The sequence below is a fragment of the Sinohyriopsis cumingii genome, chromosome 10 (genome assembly GCF_028554795.1).
Source record: "Sinohyriopsis cumingii isolate HCF-2022 chromosome 10, ASM2855479v2, whole genome shotgun sequence".
NCBI classification, from domain to species: Eukaryota; Metazoa; Mollusca; class Bivalvia; order Unionida; family Unionidae; genus Sinohyriopsis; species Sinohyriopsis cumingii.
The window spans coordinates 92,167,434-92,191,013 of NC_142970.1; the positions used below are offsets into that span (position 1 = coordinate 92,167,434).

At 33.0% G+C, this 23,580-nt stretch overlaps 1 protein-coding gene across 3 annotated transcripts in view; it reads right to left on the reverse strand.

The window, feature by feature from the left end:
• The window catches only part of LOC149790582 (kinesin-like protein KIF9), a 63,234-nt gene extending 39,881 nt beyond the window's left edge, over positions 1-23,353 (reverse strand). For all 3 annotated transcript variants that reach the window (XM_089972674.1, XM_089972672.1, XM_089972673.1), the window contains exons 1-10: positions 23,179-23,353; positions 18,241-18,435; positions 16,414-16,579; positions 13,026-13,179; positions 10,071-10,254; positions 9,065-9,148; positions 7,582-7,674; positions 4,691-4,903; positions 3,352-3,429; positions 2,335-2,403 (exon numbers count right to left, since the gene is read on the reverse strand). In XM_089972674.1, coding sequence (XP_089828800.1) covers positions 2,335-2,403; positions 3,352-3,429; positions 4,691-4,903; positions 7,582-7,674; positions 9,065-9,148; positions 10,071-10,254; positions 13,026-13,179; positions 16,414-16,579; positions 18,241-18,417 — 1,218 coding nt within the window. In that variant the 5' untranslated portion in view covers positions 18,418-18,435; positions 23,179-23,353. The remainder of the gene's footprint in view (positions 1-2,334; positions 2,404-3,351; positions 3,430-4,690; positions 4,904-7,581; positions 7,675-9,064; positions 9,149-10,070; positions 10,255-13,025; positions 13,180-16,413; positions 16,580-18,240; positions 18,436-23,178) is intronic.
• Between the last annotated feature and the right edge of the window lie 227 nt (positions 23,354-23,580).

Consider the following 23,580-nt stretch of genomic DNA (forward strand, 5'->3'; position numbering starts at 1 on the left):
GTAGATTTCTTATTACACCTTTGTCAAATAGTAGATTTCTTATTACACCTTTGTCAAATAGTAGATTTCTTATTACACCTTTGTCAAATAGTAGATTTCTTATTACACCTTTGTCAAATAGTAGATTTCTTATTACACCTTTGTCAAATAGTAGATTTCTTATTACACCTTTGTCAAATAGTTGATTTCTTATTACACCTTTGTCAAATAGTAGATTTCTTATTACACCTTTGTCAAATAGTATATTTCTTATTACACCTTTGTCAAATAGTTGATTTCTTATTACAACTTTGTCAAGCACAGAAACAGATAACGTTACATCTTTCAGGCAAGCACATTATGTACCTGGAGGTTTATTTTAAATGACTCTAAGACACTGGCACATTGCCAAATTTAAACAAAAGTCAGGGGTGGGTTTGTGTAATAAAAAGTACAGTAAAACCTTTTTTAAGAGACCACTGCTATGAGACCATCATCATAGAAGACTTGTCTTAGGTGACCATTATTTCTGGCAAAAGACTGGTTTTCATGACAAATTGTACTGTATTGACTTTTTAGTACCAGTGAGTCAATAAATAATACACAGCTTTGCATGCATATTGATTCCATACTCAAAAGAAAACCTTGATAAAAAATTTGAACATATTAATGATGTCGTCAATGTTGCCACTGATAAGCAACTGCCAAGTCTCACTTTTATATTAATGTGGGCTAGACAATGATGTCTATACATATACTGTAATTCATTTTAGTGTCATTTTTGGTGCTTGGCATTTTCATGAGATAATAAATAAATTTTACCTTGAATGATGCAAAAAAAAAGTATAAAAAAACTAATAGCATTTATCATCATTGTCCAACAAGCTGTAATTCATTTGTAATCATCACATTTTTTCCTGGGTAGACCCTTAAACAAATCTTACTAGTTTGTTTTCAAGCTATTTTGTAGAGCTGAAAACTGAAATGGGTACCATAATCTTTCTGTCCCTGTATCAGTACCTTTGTTACATGTCACTGAGGGAAGTGAATAACAATCTTTGTTTAAGTTTACAGATGGTAGTGTACTGGGCACACAACAAATAATAATAAAAACAATAATATATGTAATAATAATTCTTTCCTTAAAAAGGGTAACACAATTGGCTAAACTCTAACATACCTGAAGCCTGCTAATATAATAAAAAAACATTCATGCATTTTACACCAAATTAATTAACATTAAAGAACAGTCATGAAATACCATACTACATACAGACACAAATAAAAACAACTGACAGAAAGAATATATCACAAACCTGAAAGGTCTCAATGTCATGCTGATTTCTGTCAAATCTGGTCAAACTGTATTCAGCAGTTTTTGAGAATAAGTCATTTAAAGGTTGTTTCATGGAAATCACATTTGGCCACATCTGAAGCAAAGTCAGCATCATTTGTATGAATTTGAAAGCCCTCAATGCCATGATACTTTCTGTCAAATTTGGTAAAATTCTGATGAATAGTATTTGTGAAGTCACTCAATGTTTTCTTTGTTTTTAGTCCAACCAGCTATATCTGAAAGCAAAGCTGCATCACTTGTACAAATGTGAAGCCTTTCATGCCAGAATGCTGTCTGATTTGGTCGAATTTTCATCTGTTTTTGTGAAGTTGTTTAATGGTTTGTTCACTATTAGTAACAGTGGCCATAAAATTTGATATTGGACCAGTATGACTTCTACAAAGTTGATGGCCATTTTTACAAAATTTTGGTTGAAACTTGTACTACATAACAGTGGTTTTCAAAAAGAAGTCATACGTTGCTACTTATCAATCAACATTATTAATTTAATGTAAACTTTAATTCATTAATTATTTGAGTAAAGAATTTGTGCATACTAATTACTGTAAACATAAGTCCTATATGTTGTAACTAGACCAGTCTGAATATCTAACACAGTATTGGAAGAGTGAGAGGAAACTCCGATGCCTGTGCCAATACATACAATTGAAGACCAATGTTGGAAGTCAAACAGGGCCATATGCCCATGGTCAACCTAATCTAAAGCCACTGGCGAAGTGTGATTCATAAAGCCATTACAATTAGTAAGCAGAAATGATTTTTTTTTTGCAGATGTGATGTGAGATAAAATAGGATAGATGGACATGTGCAATACCACATACTCAATACATATTTATTAAAGAGGCAGGAAAATAAAAATGAACCTGTACCTAGCTCTAGAAGACACTGAAAACAGAAGAATTATTCATGTAGCAGTCTGAATAACAAAAACAAATCAGGAAGCACGCTGAAATATCCAAATGAAATAATGAAGTACAAAGCAAATTTGATTCACTTACCAAAGTATCATGCATGGCTAATTCATTCTTTAAATGCATAATTTCTTTCTGAAGTTTTTTGACCAATACCTGCAAAGGATGAAAGCAAGAAAATAATTAAGTATAAACATGAAAAGATTTTAAAGTGTTGTTTTCAAAATCTCTATGTTACCTTACTTTTCCTAACTGTTTGGGTGGTTTAGCATCAATCGATTTCGATTTACAACCGTCATACAAAACTGACTGGTAATCTCATGGACAAAGTTCCCATATTACAGATAAAACTAAGTGGACCTTTCATGGACAAAGATCCCTCATTACAGCTCTGAATTATTATTACACTCAGTGATAAGCCAATGCTTCAATAGAGGCAAATTAGGCCCTATTTTATCCAAATATTTTGAGCAACAAATTCAAGCTTATAACTTCCAAATCAGATGTGACACTTGGGTACATCTATGTTATGACAATCTGGCAGTCTGCTAGCATGACCCAAATTAAGAAAAATTATTCTGATTAATGTTACACACTGTCAATATATTGGGACTTTGAGCTACAACTGGAATTTCTTGTTTAAAAAGTTTAAATACACTGCCAATTCTCAGTGGTGCAAAAAAACTTACTACTGGTTGTTTTTCTATCTACGCACCCAGTCCTCTTTTCAATTTAGTTAAAGGAAAAGTGGGTCTTCTGGACATTATGCAACATGGAAGGAGTGACCACTAACAATACATTAGAATTTCAATGCTCAATGTAATGCTGTATTCATCAAAGCAGTGAGACATTTATTCTAGTTGATTGAACTGCAGATCAATACCAATACCTGCATAGGGTCTAACCTGTAATGAACTAGGGATGGATGGACTGATGTGTTTATAATCCTTTCTTGGAATATGATATAAGATATAGCCTTATAAGCTATTGCAAGACTCAAAAAAATCTTCCACCTTAACTCAAACTTCTTTGGACATGTTCTTTAAAATGACAAGACTTTGACAAATATTAAAAATGAACTGACCTAGAGACTGAAATACTTACAGCTGGGTCAAAGACTTCATTAATTGCTGGTTCTGTGGCTACACACATCATACGAGTAGCAAATCTCATTGTGGACACCTGTGGAGTAAAAGAACTATTCTGAGAACTTGCCAAAGTGTTATTATTTGCAGTTGTTTAGCTGATTAAGTAATTTTCAAATGAGTTTCAAATTTTAACATTTAATTTTGGTGCATTCTACGTTTGATTTCTAGTCTTAGACTCAGGCATACACAGAGTGAACTCCTGATTATCTTGGTTCATTCTCATTTAAAACTTTGGCACTCTGAGGTATCTGTCGACAAAAAATGGGGTCATAACTGTGCTTTAACACTAAAAAGTAGGATATTTCATGATGTGAAACCCCTTACTATGAGGCCCTTCATTGTAACATGGTTCCTGTTACAATGTCCCTCATTATAACATGGTTCCTGTTACAAGGTCCTTCATTATAACATGGTTCCTGTTACAAGGTCCTTCATTATAACATGGTTCCTGTCATAAGGCCCTTCATTATAACATGGTTCCTGTCATAAGGTCCTTCATTATAACATGGTTCCTCTCATAAGGCCCTTCATCATAACATGGTTTCTGTTACAAGGCAAATCTGGTCATGGATCCCATTGTATTAAGTGGTAGCAAAGTTACATGCAATCAATACATTATAAGGCAGTCTCAGTATCAGCTGGTATAAATATATGGCTCCCAAGGGCAACATTATAATTAGGGACTACTGTATTTACTTCTTAATAGCTAGGAACCAAAATCAATTAAAACAAAGATCATAGCAATAATAAAGCAAAACTCAGCAATGTTTGAGGAATACAAGCCATACCTGTGTTTTAAAAAGGGTGGCATTATAGATAGGGTCATTTTATATAGTGGCACATGCTTTAAAGCAGACATCAACATAATGAAGGGTATTATATAAGTGATATGCATCTTAAAGAGGGATGCATTATAATAAGGGTATTATATAGAAGGCTTGTGTTTTAAAGAAGGCAGCATTATAATGATGGGCACTATATATATATATATATATATATATATATATATATATATATATATAGATAGGTTTGTGTTATAAAGGCAGCATTATAATGAGGTATTATATGTAGGATCCTCTGTTGTAAAGAGGGCATCTTTATAATGGGGGCATTATAGATAGGAGACAGTGTTAAAAAGATGAAAGAATTATAATGAGGGGCATTATATATAAGGGTATGTGCTTTAAAGAGGGGCAGCACAATACTGAGGGGATTTATATTTAGGGGCCATTATATTTGTGAAAATTCAGACAGAAAAGAAAAGTACGAAACATGAATGACAACAAGATACTCACTGTTTCTTCGATCTGTGAGCCTTCTCCCCATATATTTGCAATAAGAAGAGTGTTGCTGTTACCTCCAATAGAATCTTTCAAACAATGTGTCAGCTTGGACTGACGGAATGGAATATGTTCCCTCTTTCTGTCAGCAAGAGCTATGATGACTTGTTCCAAGAAACTCAGTGATTTGTTAATGTACATGGCCTCTGTTTGTGTCTTACCCTCGGACTATAAAGATATTGTTATATTAATAAAATATGTTCAAAAGTGGACCAAAATCCTTTTTTATTACTGCAATATAATCTAAATAAATTTTCAGAAACACTTAGCTAACAGCACTTCTTTAAAAAAAGGATGAGAGCAAAAAAAATAACTTAAAAATTCTAAATTTCAAGACTGATATTACATAGATCATGTATTTAAAATAATTTTTCTTTCCTGAATCCACAAGAGTTTAAAGTATAAAGATGACTCCAAATGAGTTTCACTGCCATCATATTCCCAAAAATAATTTAGTTATGATGCTATTAAGAAGGCACAAAATATTACTTCACAATCATTATTGCATTCAAACAGTTTAATATAATATGATTTAGGTGAGAAATGTTAACTCATATTTAAAAATTTAATTGTAAATTTCACCCCAAAGGAAATGTGGATTTATAAATTATGTTAGCATCAACCACATATCCACCCATACCACTTCTAAATTATAATTAAAGAAGGCATGAAAGTAACCATTTCTCCGAGATATATTGCTAAATTCCAACAAATTTTAACTCTCAAAAGTAAGATATAGCCTCAAAACGCATCCATATATGTTATGTGATTTCTATTTTGAATTCACATATGTGTAACATGGAACTGAAATGTACACAGACAAGGCATATTCTTAACTACATATGAAAATTTCATACAGAAAATTATTTAACAGTTAAGATAAAATGATGAAATCTGTATCTATTCTGAATTAAAAGAAGCGCTACAGAAAGATACTTTGATCCACTAGTTCCAGGTAAGTGACTTTTGAAAAATCATTTGTCCCACAGAATTTATCATTGTTTTTTGGATTTTATTTAACATACAAAATACAGATAGCTGTCTTTGTAATGTACTTAGTTTTCTTTAAATATTTAAACATTTAAAATTTACTGAACAAACTTTATGATTTATGTTAATATTCTGACCCACATATCTCCACTTCTAGTAATAATACTAAGAAAGTATTTTTTTAAGAATGAAAAATAATAAAACAAGATCCAAATAAGACGCTTCTAATATGTCACTGAAAATGTAAACTTACAGCATACTGTATATACTCTCTTATAAGTCACATCCAACAGCTTTCACTGTCCTGTATGCATGCTGGTAGTGCCAGCACTTAGTGTGTAATACTGTGACTAGGACAGCTCTCACTGTCCTGTATGCATGTTGGTAGTACCAGCACTTAGTGTGTGATACTATGACTAGGGCAGCTCTCACTGTCCTGTATGCATGTTGGTAGTACCAGCACTGAATATGTGACACTGTGACTAGGACAGATCTCACTGTCCTGTATGCATATTGGTAGTGCAGTGTGTGACACTGTAACCAGCACAGATGTCACTGTCCTGTACACATGTTGGTAATGCCAGCACTTAGTGTGTGACACTGTGACTAGGACAGCTCTCACTGTCCTGTATGCATGTTGGTAGTACCAGCACTGAATATGTGACACTGTGACTAGGACAGCTCTCACTGTCCTGTATGCATATTGGTAGTGCCAGGTCTTAGTGTGTAACACTGTAACCAGCACAGATGTCACTGTCCTGTACACATGTTGGTAATGCCAGCACTTAGTGTGTGACCCTATGACTAGGACAGATCTCACTGTCCTGTATGCATATTGGTAGTGCCAGGTCTTAGTGTGTGACACTGTAACCAGCACAGATGTCACTGTCCTGTACACATGCTGGTAGTGCCAGGTCTTAGTGTGTGACACTGTGACTAGGACAGATCTCACTGTCTTGTATGCATGTGTGGAGTGACAGTATATGAGTCTGCAAGATGCTCTGTAAGTCGTCAAATTTACAGACATAATTTACTTGAGATTATTTCACACATGCTAGCTCTGAATCAAGTTAAAAATCTGCAGTTTTCTGACATTATCATACTCACAAACACTGACTTATTTGGACAAGTCCCTTAGAAATTTTCACCAGCCAAACCAAAACTTGTCCTGAATGTTAGGCTATGAAATTTGCTTGCTCAACCCTGGCAAGGCATACATTTTAAAAATATTACAAAATTGTTGCTACTTGGCTATGCAAAAATACACATTCATATTTCAGGACTCCAACTTCAATCAGCAATCATGATGAAAGAAGTGACTTCTCCTATCCCACCCCAAAAAATGGCTGAAATGACTGAGTTTGCGGGAGAAGCAAGTAAGAAGCAAAGTATACGAGTTATTTTCATTAATTTGCAAATGAATATTTATTTATTTAAATATAAAGATTGGTTTTACTATGACCAACAGAAGAAAAAAACTACTGAGTGATCTACAACAGAATGTTCTTCACATGTTCTGAAATTAAAGACTGCAGTGTTTCACATATATTGTATTATATATTGCTATAAGAACAACAGCCATTTTAAAAGAGAAATACTGCAGTGATCAAAGCAATATCTACATATAGCTTTTCTACAATTATTAAAAGCAGTTTTCCTTTTTATTTATTTACTTACTTGTCAGCATGTCACATAATAGTTTCTTAGTTTGCCATTCATACTTTCTCTGATATACTAGCTTATTTTACCTCAAAATTATGCCCTTCACAATAATAAGCTAAATAATATTAATAACGATTAACATGAAATGTAGCTTAATATTTTATTTTTGCAGGCAATTTATCAAAGCATCTCACCTTTGTTTTTCCCAGTCTCTCTGATCCTGCAAGATCCACAAAATTTAATTTGGAGACGGTGTAGCGTGCATTAGACTGTACCCTAGATCTAGTCTGGGTTAAAAAAAAATCAGAAATAATAACTAGCATTGTCAATAATGGTTTTCATGATTGAACATATATCATTCAAAAGTCCAGCCAGGTAAGTTTATGAACATTGTCTACATGTGCACAGCAACACAGTTATATAATTATAGATGCTGCCAAAAAGCCAGATAGTTATATAATTATGGATACTGCCAATAAGCCAGATAATTTTCAACAATATTTTAATGCAAATACGCTAATTTGACAGATTTTGTTTTAAATTAAGGAGACGTTAAATGCTCATTTCTGATGCCATGAAAAGAATGTTTTTAATTGTATCATCGAGTAACAGATAAAGGCACAAAGTTTTAAAAGTTACTTGAAAAAAATAAAAGTCTAAATTATTGAATAAGGAAATCAATAAAAATTCTTTAAAAAGTTTCAAAGATCGTACAAATTATTCATTTACTGTATCACCTTTTCAGAGGACACCATTCTGTATCCATGCAATAAATATTAACACAATTGGTCCACATGGCAACAACAAACATCATAACATGCACTGTTGGAAAGAAAATGTGTGCAAAGGGAACAATACAAGGAATTATGAAACTTAAAAATACAGTCAATGCCTTTTCCACCATGTTGAAATATGGCAGTATGGTTTTTAGTACTGCAATATGTTATTCTAAGATTCACTGAAAGTAATTTTGTTTAAAAAAATGGCTAACTGACATTTTATGTTTTAAATAACTGGTAACAAATCTGGTTTTGTCTGGTAACACATGCCTTTGGTAACATGTCTTTGTTTGGTACCATCTGTCTGTCATGTAGTATTTGGTTTTGTCTGGTAACATATGCCTTTGGTAATAGCTGTCTTTGTTTGGTACCATCTGTCTGTCATGTAGTATCTGGTTTTGTCTGGTAACATCTGCCTTTGGTAACATCTGTCTTTGTTTGGTACCATCTGTCTGTCATGTAGTATCTGGTTTTGTCTGGTAACACATGCCTTTGGTAACATCTATCTTTGTTTGGTACCATCTGTCTGTCATGTAGTATCTGGTGTTGTCTGGTAACACATGCCTTTGGTAACATCTGTCTTTGTTTGGTACCATCTGTCTGTCATGTAGTATCTGGTTTGTCTGGTAACATATGCCTTTGGTAACATCTGTCTTTGTTTGGTACCATCTGTCTGTCATGTAGTATCTGGTTTTGTCTGGTAACACATGCCTTTGGTAACATATGTCTTTGCCTTGTCACTCATATTATTCAGGTATCTTGTGTTCATTACTAAACAAAATAGCTAACACACTTAATTATCAAGGAAACATGTCAGTATTGGATGATTTACCATAAAATAAAGACGAGTCTTTATAATTAATGTTAAGAAGTCTTAATTAAACCAACTTCCGCTTACCTCAATATAAACAGTAAATATGCAGTGTGATCTTGATGAGATTTTATTCAAGGAATGTGCTGCAATCGCTCTGTTGGTCTCTCCCTGAAGAAAAAAAATATGTTATATTTAATAATGTTAGTCTCTCCCTGAAGAAAACAAAACCATGTTATATTTAATAATGTTGGTCTCTCCCTGAAAAAAACAAAACCATTTTTAATATGGTTGGTCTCTCCTTAAAAAACAAACCCATGTTACCTTTAATACGTATTGTAGAAGCTTATATTATTTTAATTAAATATGTGATAAAAATGCTTCTTAAATCCAATTTTTTTAAATGACATTTATTTTGGCAAGAAAAGCATTGAAATTTTTCTGCTAATTTTTATTGAAAAATCATACTAAATGGGCAGCCATTTAAGATTTTTTTCGCTGACTATATTCAATAAATAGCAGCTTTTCCTAGCTAAGTAACTTAAAGTCCTCTGAACTCTTCAGCATTCTAATGAAATTCCTCGACTGGTGATGAAATTCACTGAGTGTGAGTTTCATATAAAGTTCTCAATATCAACAAATCACAAATGACATTACTAAAATAACATCATTTGTGATGGCTCAAGACAAAATCTCAATCTCAAAATTGTCATAATTACTACAATTAGGAACAAGAAATCTGTCTAAAGTGAGTTTCTGGGACTCTCAAGAATGTTTATAATGGGAAGTCCTTTCCAAGTGAAACTTAAATCAGGATGAATATTTTCTGCTTCAGTGAAAACGTTGAAAAAACTGCAAAGTGCACGTGGAAGTTTTAGATTTTACGGCGTAGCTATTTACTCTGACATTATATCAGCTGTTATGTCATTTTATTATGATATAAAGGTTATAAAGGTTTAATATAATAAATATGAAATATTTTTATGAACCATTAATCTCATTATGTAATAAATTATTGGTTTCAAGCAATAACATGCTAAAATAATAAACTGGGCTTACACCTCAATCAGCAAATCTAACTCACTGACTTTACCTCAAAAAGCAGATTGAGTGCCTCCTCTTCATTCTGTACAAGGTGGCATGACAGGCCTTTCACGTATACACCATCTTCATTTTCTGTAATGACCATGCTTTGCTGATCAACCTGTGACCAAGAATCAGGTAACGTAGATAGGAGATCAAACATCGTCTCATTGTAGATCTCCAGGTATGATATCCTGCAAAAAAAAGGAACACTAAATATGCTGAACAATGAAACTCTCATATATCCCAAATATCAATGGCTCAAATACTTAGCACCCTGTGTGACCTCTGAAAACGTCAAAACTACTAACAATTCAATAACTTCAATTATTTTTAAAAATTTAACTTGTATTTTATTACTCATGATATATGGAGAAACTAGAGCATCCACATCCATCAACACCTATCCAATGGTTCCTACATTAATTATAGAATCCACCAACACCTATCTCATGGTTCCTACATTAATTATAAAATCCATCAACATCTATCCCATGGTTCCTACAGTGATAATAAAATCCATCAACACCTATCCAATGGTTCCTACATTAATTATAAAATCCATCAACACCTATTCCATGTTTCCTACATTAATTATAAAATCCATCAACATCTATCCCATGGTTCCTACATTAATTATAAAATCCATCAACACCTATCCTATGGTACCTACATTAATTAAAAAATCCATCAACATCTATCCCATGGTTCCTACATTAATTATAAAATCCATCAACACCTATCCTATGGTTCCTACATTAATTATAAAATCCATCAACATCTATCCTATGGTTCCTACATTGAGCATAAAATCCATCAACACCTATCCCATGGTTACTACCTTAATTATAAAATCCATCAACACCTATCCCATAGTTCCTACATTAATTGTAAAATCCACCAACACCTATCCCATGGTTCCTACATTGGTTATAAAATCCATCAACACCTATCCCATGGTTCCTACCTTAATTATATAATCCATCAACACCTATCCTATGGTTCCTACCTTAATTATAAAATCCACCAACACCTATCCTATGGTTCCTACATTGATTATAAAATCCATCAACACCTATCCTATGGTTCCTACCTTAATTATATAATCCACCAACACCTATCCTATGGCTCCTACCTTAATTATATAATCCACCAACACCTATCCTATGGTTCCAACCTTAATTATATAATCCACCAACACCTATCCTATGGTTCCTACATTAGTTATAGAATGTTAATTTTCTGTATTTTATTATATACATAAAGTGCATTAATATCCCTATTTACATTCAAAGCCTAATGGTAATACAGTGCATTAATTTCCCTACTTACATTCAAAGTCTAATGGTAACACAGTGCATTAATTTCCCTATTTACATTCAAAGTCTAATGGTAACACAGTGCATTAATTTCCCTATTTACATTCTAAGTTTGATGGTAATACAGCACTTTAATGTTCCTATTTACATTCAAAGCCTAATGGTAACACAGTGCATTAATTTCCCTACTTACATTCAAAGTCTAATGGTAACACAGTGCATTAATTTCCCTATTTACATTCTAAGTTTGATGGTAATACAGCACTTTAATTTTCCTATTTACATTCAAAGCCTAATGGTAATACAGTGCATTAATTTCCTATTTACATTCTAAGTTTGATGGTAATACAGCACTTTAATGTTCCTATTTACATTCAAAGCCTAATGGTAACACAGTGCATTAATTTCCCTATTTACATTCTAAGTTTGATGGTAATACAGCACTTTAATGTTCCTATTTACATTCAAAGCCTAATGGTAACACAGTGCATTAATTTCCCTATTTACATTCTAAGTTTGATGGTAATACAGCACTTTAATTTTCCTATTTACATTCAAAGCCTAATGGTAATACAGTGCATTAATTTCCTATTTACATTCTAAGTTTGATGGTAATACAGCACTTTAATGTTCCTATTTACATTCAAAGCCTAATGGTAACACAGTGCATTAATTTCCCTATTTACATTCTAAGTTTGATGGTAATGCAACACTTTAATGTTCCTATTTACATTCAAAGTCTAATGGTAACACAGTGCATTAATTTCCCTATTTACATTCAAAGTCTAATGGTAACACAGTGCATTAATTTCCCTATTTACATTCAAAGTCTAATGGTAACACAGTGCATTAATTTCCCTATTTACATTTAAAGTCTAATGGTAATACAGTGCATTAATTTCCCTATTTACATTTAAAGTCTAATGGTAATACAGTGCATTAATTTCCTATTTACATTCAAAGTCTAATGGTAACACAGTGCATTAATTTCCTATTTACATTTAAAGTCTAATGGTAATACAGTGCATTAATTTCCCTATTTACATTTAAAGTCTAATGGTAATACAGTGCATTAATTTCCTATTTACATTCAAAGTCTAATGGTAACACAGTGCATTAATTTCCCTATTTACATTTAAAGTCTAATGGCAATACAGTATGCTAATTTCATTCTATAAAATTAAGGAAATTCTTGGCATTCAAAAAACAATTCACATCAGAGTTACAAGACATAAAGTTAAAAGTTCCATTTTCAAACTTTCAATTATTTCTACCTCTGAAATACAAATATTTTCCAATAGTATCAAATGCAATAAAAGTAAAATTTTGATTTTTGTGAGGAGAACATTTTAAAAATGTCAGGGAAACTTGGACCCAATTATTTGGGGTTGTTTTTCTTTTCATTTAATAAGCCATTCAGCACAAACCAATATTGTCCTGACAGTATCTTGTGAATGTTATCAGAACTTTCCTATGGTAAAAAGTGAGAGAAAAAAAATCACTATCTAGTTTGTCAAAACCCACACATGCATACATATGCTATATACATGTGTGCATTTATGCATACCATACACAAATGCATGTGTACATGTACACACCAACACATCCCCGCACTCTAACTTATGAACAAACTAAGTCAGCAGTACCTGACAGTAATTCCAAATTCTGGTCGCTCCTCAATTTCCCTAAAAAGCTGTGTGATGGACCGAGGTATAATACCCCGGTGGCGGTAGTTTTCTGTAGCACCAGTCATGGTAAAGGTTTTACCAGCACCTGTCTGCCCATAGCAAAGAACGGTACCTGTGGCAGAAAGCAACAAAATAAGTCAGAAAGAAATAGGGCTCCTGGAAGAAAAAGAAACAGGAATGAAAAGGACTGGTAGGTCACTAAAGAGACCAGCTTGTTGCACAGTGCTTTTCAACGTTATTACCAATTATCAGAATAATATGCAATAAGATATGTTCTGAAGAACACTTAGCTTACATGTAAAACAATATGTTATTTAATGAATGTTATATGTTATTTAATGAATCTTATATGTTATTTAATGAATCTTATATGTTATTTAATGAAACTTCAGTTTCCAGTCAATACATAGCATGTGAAAGGCACAGATAAATTTCTTATCCACCTACAAATTTCCAAACAGTAAAAGTTACACTATTCCATACTTCTGTGAAACCTTGTTCACTGCTTGTTTCTTTTAACAAATTTCAACTACCCATCAAACAAATATTAGGAACAGATTAAAGTTTTCAGCTGCAGAATGGGATGGTTTGGTTGGGGCTAAAGGGAAAATCCATTTATGAGGTTCACTGTAGCTGGTGGTGTTATGTACATAAAAGTACATTCCCAAGATATTTTTGTGCAAATTAATAAATAAAAAGCCATAAGAATTGCATTAGTCAAGTAGTAACAGGATAGATCTGAAAGCATTCTGACACTGAATGAAATGTTAAAATTGCTTCCGATGTCATCACTTGTTGGATTTTAACGTCAGAAGAATCAGCAGCATGCATCAGTTTAATTCCAAATCTCTTTTTGTTGCTTACATTAATTTTGTTTCTTATGTTAATATACAATTTGTCACTACTCAGGGGACATTGACTGTGAATAAGTGTAAACTCACTGGATTGGTGCAATTAAGGGAGACAACTATGGATCATGATACTCAGTATGGAACATCAATAGGGAAGGAGTAATCTGGAGACAAAAAACCACACTAAAAACCAGTATACTCTTGTCAACAGAGAGGCCAACTCTATTTCACATATCAAAGTGGAGTTTGTCATGTATGATAAATTTCAGAAAAGGGTCATCCAGGAGGCACATGGTTAAGTTAGCATTGGTAGTCAGTTCCAAAACTGACTTTAGTGTCGGCTGTCAGCCTCCTTCAAGTGACCCATGGTAATAAACTACTGACTGAATTGTGACCTGATCATCCCACTTTTCTTTTCTGATGTAGCTTAGGATCCCTTGGGAAGTAGACATAGTAGACACAGTGTCCCCCCATCTTCCAATTTGAGAGATGCACAATATTTTATGAGAAAAAAGAAAATGGTAGATAATAATCAATGCACAAATAGTGATCTTATCTGCTTTGTTGATTGCATTATACAATTACTTTTCCTTGGACACTTATAAGTTGTAAAAAAAGCCAACTTTTCTGCCATGTTCAAGTAAATCATAAAAACATTAACATGCGGGAATATCTGATTAACCTGAAATGAGCTGCACGATGGAATTTTCTGTGTCAGATCATGCTCTCATTTAACTTTAGTATTCACTCATTATCCACCAGCATTTGTTAAAATAATTCTGATAATTTTTAAATGACTTTTCATTTCAAATTAATAATTCACTGATTGAATGACAAATTGTGTATTTTGATAGATTTAGTCCATTTGTCATTAATTCAACCTCATAATAAATTAAATCGTCTTCACTATAGGCATGCCAACAACCTCAAAAATATGTTACACTAATAGACATAAAAAATGTTACATTGCAGCTCAGTAAATTACCCAAAACATTCAATGTTTTGATTGTCAAAGATATTATTTTCAGTTTATTAATTTCAATCCTTCAGTTTTATATTGCCTTTGAAAACTCTGGCCACTGCCAGGTCCAACATGGACATGGATGGATGTGGACTAAGGGATAAGCATATGGTTCATGTTTTGATGATGATGAAGCATGGACAGAGAGTGTTGTTGTTGTAGGGTTTAACGCCATTTTTCAGCACATGATGGGCTATACATGACGGCCAGTATTAATGGTGGAGGAAGAACCCGGGAAAACCCCGGAAAGAACCACCCACCCACAAGAAGCTACTGGCAAGCTTTCTCACATACCCACATTGGCCGAATCCGAGACTCGAACCCACACAGATAGAGGTGAGATGGCAATGATCCATAACGGAGAGCGTTTTAGACCACTGGGCCACTCGGGGCCCTTGACAAGAGAGTGCACAGGAATCATGACTTGAGAGACAAAGGGCAAAATGTTGCTGGAAACCTGTAATCATGATCTCAACATTCAACACTAGTTTTTATATCAGATTTCACAATAGTAGTAGGCGTGTACAAAGTCTGCTATTAATATGGAGTTAAAAATTTACTCATCCAACAATAAATGGCAAGTTAGAACTTTCTGCATTTGAGTGATGAATAATAATGACATTAAAATGTTAATTTCTTTCAAGAATAAAAGTGAAGAAAGAAAAGTGACAACTGGAGTTTTTCAATCTCTGTAGTGTTGATGATAATAATGATAGAAAAAAAAAAACACACGAAAATTGATAAAAATAAGGAGCCAAAGTTATATGAAAAATGATGATCTAGTCTTCAGGAACAAACATTTCTTGAAAAACTTTTTTTTTAAACCAAAATTAATGTTGGAGTCCAAAATAATTTCTTCTGTAAATTTTGCAACTTTATAAAGGACATGATTGCTTAAGTAAATGCTCTTGCATTTGGTTATTATAAGGGTAATTAGGATTGGCATATATGGAAAGGAGGTTTGCTACTAACTAGCACTGAATGTGCCTACATGTATCTTATGATTTTAAAACCACGTACAAGCAACTGCTAGATCCACTAGCTCTTAATCTGTATAACAGTAGTGACATTGAAAACAAAGCATAGCTTGAAGCACAAAATAATATCTTTTTCAAATTCTTTATTAAGCAGTAGGATAGAATCACAGGAATTTTAAGATTTTGTGAAGTTAATCCGGCCATGAATTTCAAAAACATACAAATGCTCAGAGTGTATTATGTTATTAGAATTGGGTGTTAAGTCTGAGTTATGAGTTATGCGCTCAACAATTTTGCAAAGTGTGGTGCTTGGTAATAATTATCAAGAAAAACATAATAAAGTAAAAATAAATGGAGAAAGTTTTCTGCAGTTGAGAATTAACCCATGCACCTCTCACATTCAAATCAAGCACCCATTATAGTCGACTAAAATAACACCACCAGCAAAGCTGGTCAATACGCAGCCTTATAATAGTCAAGTACGAAAGGCAATTTACCATTGTACCCATCTAGAGCTGAAGTGACAATATCAGATGAGACAGTCTCAAAAACCTGATCCTGACTGGAGTTATGGAAAATTCCATCCATCCTAAAGGACCAATCCAAGATCTGGTTGTTCACAACACCTTTACGGGCATCTCGCTTCATGTGAATGTTTATACTCTGAAAACATTGTAATAATAAGCTGGAATCAAGATTTGCTGAGGACATCATGGAGGAATGATGAAACACTACAACATGCTTCAAAGGCATTTACATGTTAAATACAATTGTAAATACATTACAGTTATTACAAACTGAAACCCCATATGAAGATTCTAAATTAATGGTCAATTATAAATGTATGATACTTTTCTTAAGAGGACAGAGGTTACCTGTTTAAATATCTCATGTCAGTGCTCCCTGAATATTAAGGACAGTATATATGTGCAAGCATGAGTGCATGTAATTTTGTTTTTGAAAAATGTAAAATTTCACTTTTGTCTTGGACAATTGATAAGATGAACAAGTGTTCTCTTGTTTAAGTAACAAGAAAGGAGGAAAGCATGGTCAGTCTCAAGATTCAGACAAGGTCATTCTACAGCATGGTCAGTCTCAAGAAACAAACCAGGTCATTCTACAGCATGGTCAGTCTCAAGAAACAAATCAGGTCATTCTAAAGCATGGTCAGTCTCAAGATTTAGACAAGGTCATTCTACAGCATGGTCAGTCTCAAGAAACAAACCAGGTCATTCTAAAGCATGGTCAGTCTCAAGAAACAAATCAGGTCATTCTAAAGCATGGTCAGTCTCAAGATTCAGACAAGGTCATTCTACAGCATGGTCAGTCTCAAGAAACAAACCAGGTCATTCTAAAGCATGGTCAGTCTCAAGATTCAAATCAGGTCATTCAGCATCACAGCTGTGCCAATACACTCTGAAACGATAAGTCTGTAGCAGTCAAACTTTGTGGTTTCAATATCCTCACGTGTTAAAACAATGCATTTTACTGACACCAAAACATGTTGATTCTTACTGGTTATTAAGTTCGGTATTTGCCAAATGTTTTGACAGCAGCAGTCATGGAGTTTATGCAGTCCTAGTATTTCTCAACTTTGAAATTTAAACAGATCCCGATGCCCAAGTTTTCACAGGATGATCACGATCATTAATATTTTGCAGATGGAGGAATATAGGTTGGTTCTACATTTCCCCATGTGGAGGAAATGTCACTGATACTTATGTTCCTTAAGATATATGATCATAATTGAGTAAAAATAAGAACACTTATTAACATATTTTATACCACTTCTAAAGTTGTTTTTCTTGCATACTTTGTCACTCAACAAGGAAAATTTTCATTATGAAGTAAATTAAGTTATGAGGCAATTTTTACAGGAATTTTAAAGAAGCATACACAATATCCTTGATCAATGTTGGTACCAATTTTCAGATGGCTTTTTATTTCAATCAATTGGGTTACTAATTTGGTGAGTGAAATGTTCAGTTGTCCATGGAGTGTAAGTTTAGAATTGTTGATGACTAGTAGTTTAATGTATTTCTGAAGCAGAATTGATTACAAAAATAGATTCAATTAGTGAAGGAAGAAACTTGCAGAAATACATGATTTACCATCAGATCCATTATTATTTAGACAAGACAAGTAACAGATTGAAAGTGGGAAATATTTTAATAAAACACTGGTAGACAATGGGGTCAAATCTGGTGACTACTTTTGCAATTCAAGTGCCAAATGAGGTTGATGGGAAGCTGCTTTCAACCTTAAAAGATAACTAATTCATCTGGTATGGTCACATATATTTATATGTAAAAAAAACAACCTACCTTTCCATCTGGTAGAAGTTCAATCATGTCATGTGCAAAGTATGCTGTGGGTCTGACCCTGGCCCACACCTGGACCCTCTTGTTTTTCTTGGTTTGCTTTGGCTCATTGCTGCGAGCTATGGATCCCCGGCTCTGATGGCTGATGGCACTGTAGCCACTGTTGTCACGACTGTACATGTTTCACTTGTGCTCTGCCTAGAAATAGTATTTATGTATTTCTATTATATCAATGTAGAAAAAGAAAACTTAGGGCAGAATATGGAGAAGTGACAGCTGAACAGGGAGAAGTGAGAGCAAATTAAGAAGTGTGTGTGTGTGTGTGTGTATGTGTGTGTGCATGCATGCACATGCATGCGCTTTGGCTCTCTTATTTGAACTATCCCCTATTTCTCAATATGCATAATTTTTTTCCTAGTAGGAAATGTTGTACGTTGTATTTAACACAAGTCTGTAGATGTATAAATGTTCATATGTAATGTATTTAGCCATATGGATTTAAGATAGCACAGCAGAAACTAAACATTGTATTTAATATTAACTGATAGGAATAACTAAATTACGGTATAGTAATTGCAATTTGGTAAAATTGCTTAATCAACTATCACTTAAGCGTTATTTTTGTTTACTTTCTAAAACTTCACTACAAAATAGCAGTCAAGAAGATTTCTAAACTACAGTTTGAAACAGCCCCTATAGCATACACATGAGCCTTCACAACGAAGTGTTTGTTTTAATTTGCTGATAAAACCATACTGTGACTACTGATTGATGGCAAACTAAAGGATGAAACTAGACCCTTCTTTCTAACTGAATCGACAACAACAAATATGATGCTATTCATGACATGTGGATGCAACAATTTTTAGAAAGAGGGACTTTCTTAATACAGCCACTCACTTTTACAGTCCACTGATAGGATTACAAATTTTAAACTTTAGTCTTTGTCTACGTATTTGTAGTAACATCATTTATTAGATATTATTTGCTTCGTTGCTTTCATCACAATGTATTTTCACAGTCAAATTACAAACTTGATCTTACAGCACATCTTGAATTCCAACTGTAGCATTGTCCCATACATTTCTGACCTACATAATTATATTTTATGTTGAATTTTCCATCACATAATATTCAGACAATTGCTTTTATTTATGGTTTCAAACTGATTTTATGAATAAAATAATACAAACAAGCAGTTAAAATCACCCCAAAAATTAATCATATTTTTTTGTTTAAAACACAAATTGTTATTTAATGCATATAGATGTTTAAGTTTTGAAACAAAAGTTGGTGAGTTTTCATCATCACAAGATAATTTGCAGAAACTGAACAATAATAACTTGTTCAGGATAGGATTTTTGGTCAGTCAGCAATTAAAATACATGAATGTGAATATGCCTGAGTTTCATTGTCAGCACAATTGATATCAACACCAGCTAATGGATGCATGCAATACATTTTGCCTTGGGCTGCAATACAACACTGGAACTACCTGGCTAACTCAAGGGAGCATCTAAAAAATTATAAACTATGGTCACTCAATGTACTGTTGAAAAATCACAGGCATCAAAGTAGTTTTTGCTTTTTAACAGAAAAGGCGAAGTTTAATTTTTTAGGCAACTTAGTCACCCACTTCACCTTTTAGCATGAACCTTGTTATGTGAGAACAAAATTAATCTTTGCTTGATTCAACTTTATTTATTGTTATGTATATTTGATTAAATTATATTTGATTTAATTTAATTGTTTGTAAATTTTAAAATCTTTTTATTTCTGATTTCATTACATGTCAAAGTAATGTAAATTTGTTTACTAGGAATTTGATATTTTCCAGAAAATTCAGTTTGACCTGATTCTTTTCATAAACACCTAATAATAGAAACACTGTTTCTAGTTTTGAACTTAGTTCCCAACCTTGATTCAGAAATCACTGAGACAAGTAAATAACTTTCTATTTGTATTTTATTTTCAGAGTAAAACAATTGGTTTTTATCAAGGTCATGATTTTAGATGTAAGTAGCCTCTATTTTGCAATTCAGAGTTTTCTGAAATTGCGCAGTAGTTAGATTTAAAAGTGATGTTTAGAGAGATATTTCTCGATCTGGCTTCTAAACACTGGGATGTCAAGGTGTTCCTTTTGTTGTGACCAGTTTGGAGTTACATTTTAATTTTTATTCAAATTATTTGGATTCTAAAAGATTAAATCTTTTTCCTGGAAATATTTGACTGCTCATACAGAATTCTTGGGCAAAGACATTTCTTTAAATTTTATTCGGAATTCAAACACTGAAATAATATATTCTGTGGTTCACAAAGAACTGTAAAAACATCAGCGCTATACTGACTACAGTATATGTCATCACCTTCCATCTTGGATTCTTCATTGGGACTTGAACTTTAATTCATTAGAACATTTCATTACTAGGACTTGTAAAATTTAATTCGTGGATTATTTCTTAAGTTCTTGTTTTTTCATGTTTTACATTGTTTGATAAATTTTTCAAAACTTGTTGTTTTCATTCTTTCTTTTCTTACTGTTTCTTAGAGCCTAAACATGTAACATTATTTATTTGGGATCTTTATGATCTTTCCTTAGATTTACATATATTTTTCCACTGACTTATATAGGTGGATTGAGTGTTTGGAGTAAAAATAAATTATATTTACTAGCTTTCTGCCACATGTGAACCTAGACATCAATATTCTCATAGTGTTTCAAGCAAGCAAGACAAATTAAAAGGCACACAGTGTCTGGAATTACACTCTGTCCATTTTCTCAGAATTATGTAATACACATTATTATAGTAATATAACTCTGTTTAATATACTGCATCTACAAGTTTAACACACTTATCTAACAAATGCTATTCTGTTTGACACCATTGATCACAACAGTATAACTGTTCAATTCACTTGATCGAACTAATGGAACTGTTTAACATGCCTGATGCAACCAATGGAAAACACAATACATATTTATGAAAGTTTAAGTATGATATAATAAAAAATATTGGCAGACACAATTTGAATAATTCGCAATAAAAATTTTGCATTAAATTTGTGAAGTGTAAGCTTTTTGGTTGATTAATAAAACCATTTTGGTTACCTAATACTGTACTAAATTACATTATGACGTTTACAATGTCATCATTACATTTCATTAAAATTTGTAGAATTTCAATTTTAATGATCTTTAAACTCTAAATGAAGCATTTTACCATAATTACAATTCTATTCAAACTGCATGCATAACTGTGACTGAGTTCTCCTTTTTCAAAATGAAATCTGAATGTAGAATAAATTAAAATTAGAAAATTTTGGAATGAAAATACAGGAGCAATTTACATTACATAAAAAGATATTAAAATGTATATGAATGCCACATAATCATATTTTATTCAGGAGGTCAAAAGTGATTGTACAGATATAACTTTAACTGAATATAAATATGTCTAATTGTGACCTAGTATGATAATTGTGATCAGACCACAGTGAAGTGTGGTTAAAGTAATGGAATCAATGCCTGTCAGGTTGAAACTTTATCCAAAACAGGAAAATTAAATTAAAAAATATAGAGCATTTGAAACTATTTTCAACTTAAAATTAACAGCATTTCTATATTAAACAAACTAAATGAACTGTATAGTGACAGTTGTTGGTGAAAAGGTAATTCTGCTTAAAACCACAGAAAATGCAAACAAAACCATATTTAAATAGTTAGGAAAATAACATATATTCACTAACTTGAAACCAAAACTGAACTACAAATAATTCCTGCCAATGTGTGTGTGTGTGTGTGTGTGTGTATATATATATATATCAGCAAACAGCATTTTGTTATCAGATACAATACAAGATAAAGCATTTCCTGCACATATTGTGGAATCCATTTTGGTTAACCTTCCAAGACTGGCAATCATCCATCCCTCTTTTAATCATCACATTAATGTCTACGAAGAAAAGAAAACCCGAATGTCTACGAAAAACATATACATGTGATCCTCAACACTGTTTCACCCAGCTCAAAAATTATTTTTCCTTAAGGTCAAGTCCCTTGAGGCAGATATAGTCTGGGGTTAGTATTGGTCACACAGCTGAAACGTCTTTCCATGCCCAGTAGGTAATGGGTATCTTTGGTGGTGAGGAATTCTATAGTTTATATGTTACAACCTAGAAACCACAACTGTATAACCCAAGAGGCATGATCTATGGGGCCAATTTAACCACATGTAACACATTATATTGAGTCAATAATCAAACCAATTCTCATATGTTAGCCGCATAATTTGGAAGTTATTTGAATTTATTGAAAAGGAAGCTCTGCCTCTTATCCCATTTGGGCTGTATTGATACTGTTATGAACATCTACATATTAATCTTAACCCAAGGTTTAAAGTTTAAAGCTTCTGTGGTGATTCAGGGTTAAACTACAAGATGACCACACACAAAAGCATAAATGCCCACATGAATGGATGGGCAGGATCACAGTATCCCTGTTTGTTCTCAAAAAGCACAGAATAAAAACAATGGTACTTATTACACAGACTGTGTCTTATTTATATTTAACTAAGTCAATTGTCATGAAAATTTTAACAATAAACAAACTGTTGCATACGTGCAGTATTTTACACCAGGCACTGCTGCCTGAGACAGTTCAGCTTTTGGTAAATACGTTTTTAATTTTCTGTGCAGACTCAAGAAATATTTTAGCAATTTGACACAGTCCTGACTAATGAACGAATTGAAAGAACTATACTACATATTACATTAAGAAGTTTCTTAATTTACATTTATAAATTAACGCATTGATGTCATGTTATAAAACCTCTTTCATTTATAAATTTGCTTTCATAATTTGCATGTGCAGTGAATGAAACGAACATCCAGTCCCCTTCTCCCCCCCCCCCCTTTCCCAATAGATGCTTTATGATCGGGTACCTTTTCTAATCTCTCAGCTTCAGTCCAAGTATAGAATTATTAAAAACTCAAAATATGTCATTCGAAATACACACTCGTACAAAAAATATGGTGCCGTGTACGCATACAAAACCAAGTCGCTTCTTTAAAGCTGCCGAAAACATCCGGCCTTGCATCCAAATGTGTTGTTTTGTTGTTAGGCACTGTACGCATGCGCGGAACTACGCAAAGGCAAAGTCAGCACTCCGCACCGTGCTTGGTCAGTGAATCGGAGGATATCATACGCTGACGCACAAGCAAAAATTTAATATTAACTTTAAAAATATCGTCCCATTTGCAAACCTCACAAATATATTTCAAGGAGGTAAGCATCTAACACTTTCATTACTGATCATAAATTTAAATGCAATAACAAAGCTATAT